Source organism: Penaeus monodon, chromosome 3 (assembly GCF_015228065.2).
Source record: "Penaeus monodon isolate SGIC_2016 chromosome 3, NSTDA_Pmon_1, whole genome shotgun sequence".
NCBI lineage: Eukaryota > Metazoa > Arthropoda > Malacostraca > Decapoda > Penaeidae > Penaeus > Penaeus monodon.
In genome coordinates this window covers 13,949,359-13,959,358 of record NC_051388.1, presented here as the reverse complement: position 1 = coordinate 13,959,358, position 10,000 = coordinate 13,949,359, and the positions used below count along the sequence as shown (strand labels likewise).

Genomic DNA, 10,000 nt, shown 5'->3' with positions numbered 1-10,000 from the left:
CATGCCATGTGTGCATGTGTGAGGGGGACTGGGTGGATATGTGTGTGTGTGTGTGTGTGTGTGTGTGTGTGTGTGTGTGTGTGTGTGTGTGTGTGTGTGTGTGTGTGTGTGTGTGTGTGTGTGTGTGTGTGTGTGTGTGTGTGTGTGTGTGTGTGTGTGTGTGTGTGTGTGTGTGTGTGTGTGTGTGTGTGTGTGTGTGTGTGTGTTGTGTTGTGTGTTGTGTGTAGTTGTGTGTGTGTTGTGTGTTGTGGTGTGCTGTGGTATGTGTTGTTATTGTGTGTGTTGTGTGTGTGTGTGTGTGTGTGTGTGTGTGTGTGTGTGTGTGTGTGTGTGTGTGTGTGTGTGTGTGTGTGTGTGTGTGTGTGTGTGTGTGTATGTGTGTGTATGTGTGTGTATGTGTGTACATGTGTGTATGCATGTGTGTGCGTGTGTGTGCATGGTGTGTGTGTGTGTGTGTGTGTGTGTGTGTGTGTGTGTGTGTGTGTGTGTGTGTGTGTGTGTGTTTTTGTTTGCTTATGTATGGCTGAGTGGGCTTATGTGCTTGTGTCTATTATGTTCATCTTTAGACATGTGCCTGCACAATACAAGTACCCTTTACGTTGAGGTGAGCAGAGAATTCAGTTCTACCCACAGGGTTAATAGCCACACAAGTGTATGTGCCTCTGTGCTGGTCACTGACTCTTCTTAGCAATAAGACACTAAGTTTTGTGTCTACATTGTTAATTATATAGTCAGAGGAGGATGCAAGTGGTGTTCCATCTTTGTACCAATGAAGGGTAATGGGTTCATCCCCCATTCCAACTGCACAAGAGACCTGAACCAACTGGTCTGCCTCCACATCATCACGGAAGGTGAAAGGCTCAATATGTGGACCCACTGGCAAAGATATGCAAATAAATAAAGAGTTAAATTATAGAGATCTTTGCTTCTGTTTTCTAAGGTCAAAATACACAAATGCAAATCAGTACAATAAGCATGCACATCCACATTAGAAGCAGAAGTACTGTACATCTTAAATACTAGAGCAAAACATTTACCCTTGACTTTAAGGGTTGCAGATGCTTCTGCTGTCCCAACAGGGTTAAAAGCAAGGCATGTGTATATGCCACTGTGCTCGGCATCAACACTGCTCAGTAAGAGGAGGGATAATTTGGAAGCAACATTATTGATCATGAAGTTTGCTGATGGCACAAGAGGTAGTCCATCCTTGTACCACTGAAGCGTTATGGGATCATCCCCTTTGCTGACAGCACATGACACCTGAACTAACTGCTCTGCTTCGACTTCCTCAGGGAAGGCGAATGGAAGAATTTGGGGTTCAACTGGCAAGTGAAAATTAAAAGAACAAACTTAATCAAAATTAATAGCTGGTAAGACTACAAACATGTGATGTCTGGAACAATAATAACTAATGTTATCTTACTTGAAACAGAACCATGCAGTGTGGAAAATTAAAACTGTAAGTACCCTTGACTTTCAGACTTGCTGAAGATTCGGCTGTGCCTACTGGATTAAATGCTAGGCAGGAATAGGTACCAGTATGGTCTGCATTTGCGCTACTAAGCAATAGGATTGACAGCTTTGGGGCAACATTATTGATCATGAAATTTGGTGATGAAGACAGTGGTGAGCCATCCTTGTACCACTGCACAGTAAGTGGGTCATCTCCCTTTGTTACTGCACATGACACTTGGATCAGCTGTCCTTCTTCAACTTCCTCAGGAAATGCAAATGGCAGGATTTGGGGTTCAACTGAGAGAAGTAAAAGCATTTCATATAAAAATAACATGAATGCACCTATGTTCTTTAAAATTTGCCAATTAAAGGAACTGGAAGAAAATACTTTAAATATAATATATTTATATATAAATACACACAGAGTATTCATATATATTCATATCAATATCTCTGAAGCATATCTTAATATTTCTTTTCTTCAACACTTATCCCTAGGTAACTTCTAATGAATGCAATTCTTTTCAATTCCAGTAACCAATTTCTCTTTTAAGGAAGATTTAAGGAGTATCCCACCAGGATCAGCAAATTATCAAAACATAATTAACAAGCAACCTTTCATCAGCAACATTACAGTAACACATAAATCCATCTTAAAAGTAATACCTTTAACATTCAGTAATGCAGTGAACTTTGCACTTCCAACAGCATTAAAGGCATGACAACTATAGGATCCTCTATGTTCACCCCCAACACTCCTTAGTAATAGTAAGGATAGCCTGGACTCCACATTAGTTATCCGGAAATCTGGAGATGACACAAGCTCCCTGCCATCCTTATACCACCGCAGAGTGACTGGGTCATCGCCAACAGTGACAGCGCAAGACACTTGGATCAGCTGACCCTCTTTTACTTCTTCAGGGAAACTGAATGGCAAGATCTCTGGAGGGACTGTAGACAATCATGAAATATGTCAGTTATGCTGACAAAACCTTGGATATACTAATATCAATGACAAACCAAACCAGCAAAACGCAGGGAGATTATTATCATCATTATTCTTTTTTAATACTGAGATCTTCTCAGGTGTGTGAAGAGTTGAATCAGTCTTACATATGACGTTTTCTTTATAAAGTGAATCTTTCCCAAGTCTCAAGATCTGGTATGAACCAGAAAGAATCAAAATGTACACTGGACTCTTATTGAAGGCATTTACCACTTCTTCTCAACATCACCTAGTCTGAATATACATATGAGATTACAACTCTGTAATTTATGCATTTATCTGTCTGCCTACATGAAATGGGCGAGGAGAATAGTAATCTAGAGAATAAGTATGGTTTTGATTATGGAATGTTAGTGCTAATGAACTGATTTTCTTTGCAATGAAATGTTTTGAATTGGCTACTTCTGAGACATCATCTGAGTATAAGCTAAATGTGATACTGCTAATGCTGGCAGATACACTGGGATGGTCTTATTTTTTCATTCCTTTATAATATAATATGCTAATACTTTATCATTCTTTTCCAGAAAAGAAGGTCTTAGGGTAAAATCAGCAAAACAAAGCTTTCAAATATTGTCACAAACATGCAGTTCTGGCTGATTTTAACCTGTCATTTACCCTTTACTTGCAGCTTCTTCTCAAGTTTTGACTGTCCAACAGGATTAAATGCAGCACATGTGTACTTTCCTGAGTGCTCTGATGTCACTCCTCTCATTATCAAATTACTAATTGATGAATCAAGTTGGTTGATCATGAATTTTGAAGAGGACATTAGGGGAAGGTCATCTTTATACCACTGAAGAGTTAAAGGCTCATCTCCCATTGCTGTGCACATGATCTGGATGAGCTGGCCTTCCTTAACATCATCAGGAAACCAGAATGGCTGAATTTCTGGTGCAACTAATATGGGAATAATTTTAGCCATCATGAGAAACTGCACAAGTTCAACAATGAACAATAATTAAAGCAGATACTGTTTCCCAGGTATAATATCTATGCTTTTTAACTCTAGTGATGAATCAGCCTACACCTGCCTTGAAAATCATCTCATTAATGGTTAGTCACATCCATTAGGAAGGGTATTTACAGAAAGAAAAAAAATAAGCATTTCATACATCAGCATCTACAAATAGCTTCATCAACACTGCACCAAAGAAAAACTCCACCTTGAACTTTTAACTGCGAAGAGACCTGAGTGGAGCCCACCATGTTGCTTGCTCTACATGTATACAAGCCAGCACTATGTGAGGCAACACTGGGGAGCAGAATGCTGCTCACTTTAGGTGTCAGATGACTGATGATGGTTTCATGATCTGAATGCATGAGCTGATTGTCCTTAAACCACTGAAGTGTGATAGGTTCATCCCCAACCAGGACCAGACAGGATATTTGCAAAGGTGTGCCTGATGCCACCTCATCAGGGAATGCAAATGGTAGAATTTCTGGCTTGACTGTAGTGTCATAGTAAAGAGAAACTTTATAATAATTCATAATTGATTTCTTTCAAATTCTATTACTTTTGAGAGTAATTATAAGAGACACATTAGAGTAACAAAACAATAACTATGCAGTGTTCCCATGCACTCTGTAAATCCTCATAATAACTACCTCGTAACCCACCATTGCCCCACTTACAAGGCAAAATGTTTAGCCTTTCTATCTGCTCACATATATCAGCAACCAACTTATATTCTCCTAGCTTCCTGCCATATGTCACTTGCTTGGATCCTACAGCTTCTAAATTTAATACACAATTACACTAACTGCTATCATGCTATTCTGACCATCCATATAGTTTCTATGCATTACTAATAAACTATTCTGTTAATTACATTTTCCCTTGACCAAACAATTATATTCTATGCCTAGTTTTTTTCTTCATACTCTTTAGTTCTAAATTTGCCTATCTGGAACACAACAATGTGCCTAAAATGCCAAGTTTTTATATGCCTCAGAAATAACATACCAGTACCTATCATACTGTTGAATTTTCATTCACAAAATTCACTTCAGTTCACCTTTCGTTATTGTTTTGTTTACAAAATTCTGTACCACTATTAAATTTTCTTATCAACATTTGACCTTTCTTCTGGAAATCAAGAGCCCCTTTGTTCTACAGATACCACTTTGGAAAGGATTCAGTTTTCTTTACATTATAGTTCTTTACATACTATACTATTGCCTGTACTAAAGAAAATATGGCTTCCTATCAAATTTCACAACCAATTTCTCTTTCCTATATACAATTAACATACACTAGTATTCTTCATCTGAGGAAATATCTAAATTGTTCAATACCTGTCAGTAAATGAAGGATATGGTGGGACAGAAACAAGCAAACAAAGCAACCTATTCCAGAGAAATCTGGCAAGCAAAATGGGAAACCTCCACCTTGAACTTTGAGAAGTGAGGAAACTTCAGTTGAGCCAACCATGTTGCTTGCCCTACATGTGTACAAGCCAGCGCTCTGTGAGTTAACACTGGGTAGCAGAAGGTTACTGACTTTAGGTGTCAAATTATTAATGATGGTTTCATGATCTGAAGCCACAAGCTGACTGTCTTTATACCACTGAAGTCTGATTGGCTCGTCTCCTTCCGTGACCAAACACGATATTTGCAAGAGCTTTCCTGATTCCACCTCATCAGGGAATGAAAAAGGCAGGATTTCTGGTTTGACTGTGGAATCACAACAGCATAATCATCATCTTAGGTTCATCAAGGGAAGGAAATTGTGACCAATTCTTTCTCTTTAGAGAACTCTTGAGAGAGAATATATGAGATGGAAATTATGTATTTGCTAAAAAAAAATAATAATAATAATAAATAAATAAAATAAAGCATAGCTTTCTGAAGCCTTTCTTAAAGCAATATCTTTTAACTTCTTTTGATGTGGTTGGGATTGGGAAAGTAAAGGGCATACACTATGTTTTAACAAAGACATAAAACAGTATAGAAGAGAGGAACACAGCTTGCAAAAATTTTAACAGATGGTTCCAGTACCCTCAACACGTAGCATGATTGTCTCCTCTACTTTCCCAGCCTGGTTGGAAGCCACACAGGTGTAGCTCCCAGAGTGAGCTTGTTTCACCTGAAGAATTACAATGATGGCCATTGTAGGTGTTGGAGATGAGACAGACACCGTTGGGTCCATAATGAGCTGGCCATCTTTGAGCCACACTAACGATGGAGGTGGGGACGACTGGGCAATACATGACTGTTGGAAGGTGTCACCCTCCAGAACTTGAAGATTATCCATGAGTGGTATAATACGAGGAAGGTCTGCAAGCATTCAAAGGCTATACTATCTCAGTTCTCTTTACGATGGAGTAATTGTCTCCGCTGCGTTGCCTTTCAGTTTATGGAGAAAAATTCCCCAGAGCTAGTGGGGCAGTTTGCACCACTTTAATTCATTTTTTGAACTCACTTCCTTAATTTGTTCCAAGGATCTCATACTCCAGTGTTAAAATGAGGAATGTGTCTTGCAAGTCTGACACAGACAGACAGGATGCAACCATATAAGCAAATCTATAGTTCTATGACTAGATAAAACTTATCACATGAATTGGCTTAAAAACAGTTACTGATGATGACAGAAAGGACAACAGGAATAATTAAAGAATAACACAAAAATTATCAAAGGAAAAATATAAGAAATAAAATAAATAACCCTTGAATTAAAAAAAGAAAAAGAACACCAATCTTAAGTAAAAAAAATAAAAAATAAAAGACTCATATCAAGTTTAAACGAGAATCATATATAAATCAAGTAGAAGCTAAAGTAAAACCTAGAAGCAATCTTCATATAGAGAGACATCCATTCATGAAAACCTTTGACTCTAAGTTTAACTGTCTTCTTGACTTGGCCAGCGGGGTTGGCAGCCACACACGAGTATTCTCCCGCGTGCTTGGGCTGGGACTGAGGGATGATGAGGAGTGACATCATGGGTGAGGGATAACTGACAGTCACACTTGCATCAGAGAGCAGTGTGTCATCTTTGAGCCAAGTGATGGTGGGTGGAGGATCAGACTGGGCCACACAGGTTATTTGGAAGATGTAACCCTCAAATACCTCTGATTCTGGACTTATAGGAAGGATCTGAGGAGGTTCTGAAACGTTTGTCAGATTTGGGGAATACTGTGTTACTGATATATTTTGTCTGTTACATTTGTTTTCATTACAGTCTTTCCTGTTCAAACTATCTAAGTTACAGTGATTACATCCATACCTTATGACAAATATTACTGTCTGACAGACACCATTTCTATGGTACGATGAATAAGATGAATTACAAATCATAGTAAATATAACAAGTGACTGCTCATTATGGTATCATTGTTTTTTTATTATTCTTTTAATAATTATTTGTTTGCTTGTATGCCCTATCCTTTCCTATGTATTTTATGACACTTCATAAAAATGTGTATATAAGGATATGACTCTACTCAGTTGTTGTTGTCTTTTATACAAATAAAGATATTCCTTGACAAGATAACTAACAACAATTTGACAAATTAGTGATGATAATTATTTGATATTTGCAGGTTGGTGATGATGCTGATATGAAATGCAAATACTGTAATTTAGACATGTTGCATTTAACCAATCATCACCAATACCATATGAGCATTTCTGCCTTCATGAAAAGAAGAGTGTAGAATATACTGTCTGCCAACATCTTCAGTACTTATCTAAGGCAGCCATAAAGTGTTAGAATGCTACTTCTACAGTTATCTCTTCTTTGCTATCTAAGAGCTATGGATGTTCAAGGCTGTTGCTACCCCACAAATATCACACAAACAATTCAGCCAAAAGCAGTGGCACCAAGTGCTCGCACTTCTCTTTACCACCTTATTATCAAGATGATCCACTACCTGATTTAATAATTATCACTGAATTTCTATTTTGCTGTCAATGTCAGGATAACATTATTGTCAACTGTTTCATAACTGAGTTCCCCATAATTTTATTTCATGTGAAATACATATGTAAAACATCTACATGTGATGAAAGTCAGTATAATGAAAATCTGGTTGTCCATCATTTCATCAAATTACCAACTATTTTTCATCTAATCAGACCCCCAGAATTCTTCAAACTAACCATTTGTAAGCTTACCTTTTATTGTCATATATATATAAAAATAAATAAATAAATAAATAAATGAATAAATAAATAAATAAATGAATAAATAAATAAATATATAATATATATATATATATATATATATATATATATATATATAATATATATATATATATATATATGAAATGTGTGTGTGTGTGTGTGTGTGTGTGTGTGTGTGTGTGTGTGTGTGTGTGTGTGTGTGTGTCTGTGTGTGTGTGTGTGTGTGTGTGTGTGTGTGTGTGTGTGTGTGTGTGTGTGTGTGTGTGTGTGTGTGTGTGTGTCTGTGTGTGTGTGTGTGTGTGTGTGTGTGTGTGTGTGTGTGTGTGTGTGTGTGTGTGTGTGTGTATACATATATATATACATATATATATATATATATTATATATATATATATATATATATATATATATATATATTATGTATGTATATATATATGTATATATATGCATATATATGCATATATATGCATATATATGTATATATATTATATATGTAATATATATATATATATTATATATGTATATATGTATATATGTATATATATATATATATATATACATATATATATATATATATATATATATATATATATATATATTATATTATATATGTGTGTGTGTGTGTGTGTGTTTGTGTGTGTGTGTGTGTGTGTGTGTGTGGTGTTGTGTGTGTGTGTGTGTGTGTGTGTGTGTGTAGTTGTGATGTTGTTGTTGTTGTGTTGTGTGTTTATGTTTATGTATATGATGTTTGTTTGTGTTGTTGTGTGTGTGTTGTTGTGTGTCTGTGTGTTGTGTGTGTGTGTGTGCTGTGTGTTGTGTGTGTGTGTCGTTGTGGTGTGTGTGTGTTTGTGTGTGTGTGTGGTGTGTCGTGTTGTGTGGTGTGTGTGTGGTGTGTGTGTGTGTGTGTGTTGTGTTGTTTTGTGTTTTGTGTGGTTTTGTTGTGTGTGTGTGTTGTGTTGTGTGTGTGTGTGTGTGTGTGTGTGTGTGTGTGTGTGTGGTGTGTGTGTGTGTGTTTGTGTGTGGGGTGGTTGTGTGTGTCTGTGTGTGTGTGTCTGTGTGTGTGTCTGTGTGTGTCTGTGTGTGTGTGTGGGTTTGGTGGTGGTCTGTGTGTGCATGTGTCTATGTGTGCATGTGTGTGTGTGTGTGTGTGTGTGTGTATATGTATATAATATATATATAATATACATATATATATATATATATATATATATATATATATAATATAGTATATATATATATATATATATTATATATATGTATATATTATATATATATATATATATATATATTATAATATATATATATATATATACATACATATACGTATATATATATACATTATACATATACATATACATATACATATACATGTACATGTACATGTACATGTACATGTACATGTACATGTACATGTACATGTACATGTACATGTACATGTACATGTACATATATATATACATATATATATATATATATATATATATATATATATATATATACATAATATATATGTATATATGTATATATATATATATATATATATATATATATATTACATATATATACATATATATACATATATAAACATAAAAATATATAAATATATAAATATATAAATATATAAATATATAAATATATATATATCAGATATATAGATATAAATACAAATATAAACATATATATTTATAAGAATCTTAAAAATCTAAAAATTATAGTTATCTTTTTGCTTGCAAAATGTCTTTCAGAGCTTTCACTGAATTGTTCTTAAAACTCCTGTACACAAAAATAAAAAATACAAATATGAAGAAAGAGGACAGGACCAGGAAGAAGGGACAAAACAGGAAGATATAACTCTGACAAATCCATAGCATGATTTTCTTTTATGCATTCCAGAATCTTGCACAGTTCATCACATCATGATGCAAGATTTTAGTCGCTCTTCCATGATCACAATATGCGAGTAATCAATTAGATGGGTTTAGATGGATATGTATATATTCATATACATATAACTGCAAGAAATTACCCAAAACATCCAAAGGGACTGTGTAGCCAACAGTACCCGCCATGTTGGAAGCCTCACAAGTATAGTTCCCAGAGTGATGTGGGCAAAGTGCACTGAATCTCAGCACTAAGTACCGATCACCCCGTTGGTGCACTGCCAAGCGAGGGTCCATGCCAATGTTTGCACTGAACATATTCAGTTCATCACCACCACCAAGCTCAGACTCATTATGAGCACTAGTGAGCAGTTCACAAGACTCCTCAAGAGTTTGGCTACGTTCCTGGCGATCCCCAGGCGAGTGCCAAGGGTCGGGTGGATTGGTGTCCAATCTCTCAGGTGAGATGGGCCGGCCATCCTTTTGCCATACCATGTCAAGAGGAGAATCTCCACCCACAACGTAGCAGGGGATC

At 36.1% G+C, this 10,000-nt stretch overlaps 1 protein-coding gene across 1 annotated transcript in view; it reads right to left on the bottom strand.

Annotated features, from left to right (window-relative positions):
• Positions 1–10,000, bottom strand: part of LOC119585283 (titin-like) — a 227,341-nt gene that overhangs the window by 127,944 nt on the left and 89,397 nt on the right. The window contains exons 13-25 of the mRNA XM_037933959.1: positions 9,576–10,000; positions 6,290–6,568; positions 5,462–5,740; positions 4,760–5,137; positions 4,097–4,198; positions 3,589–3,912; positions 3,080–3,361; positions 2,753–2,877; positions 2,569–2,614; positions 2,122–2,406; positions 1,468–1,752; positions 1,038–1,322; positions 592–876 (exon numbers count right to left, since the gene is read on the bottom strand). The exon at positions 9,576–10,000 is cut by the window's right edge and continues 61 nt beyond it. Of these exons, the coding sequence (XP_037789887.1) occupies positions 592–876; positions 1,038–1,322; positions 1,468–1,752; positions 2,122–2,406; positions 2,569–2,614; positions 2,753–2,877; positions 3,080–3,361; positions 3,589–3,912; positions 4,097–4,198; positions 4,760–5,137; positions 5,462–5,740; positions 6,290–6,568; positions 9,576–10,000 (3,380 nt within the window). The remainder of the gene's footprint in view (positions 1–591; positions 877–1,037; positions 1,323–1,467; positions 1,753–2,121; positions 2,407–2,568; positions 2,615–2,752; positions 2,878–3,079; positions 3,362–3,588; positions 3,913–4,096; positions 4,199–4,759; positions 5,138–5,461; positions 5,741–6,289; positions 6,569–9,575) is intronic.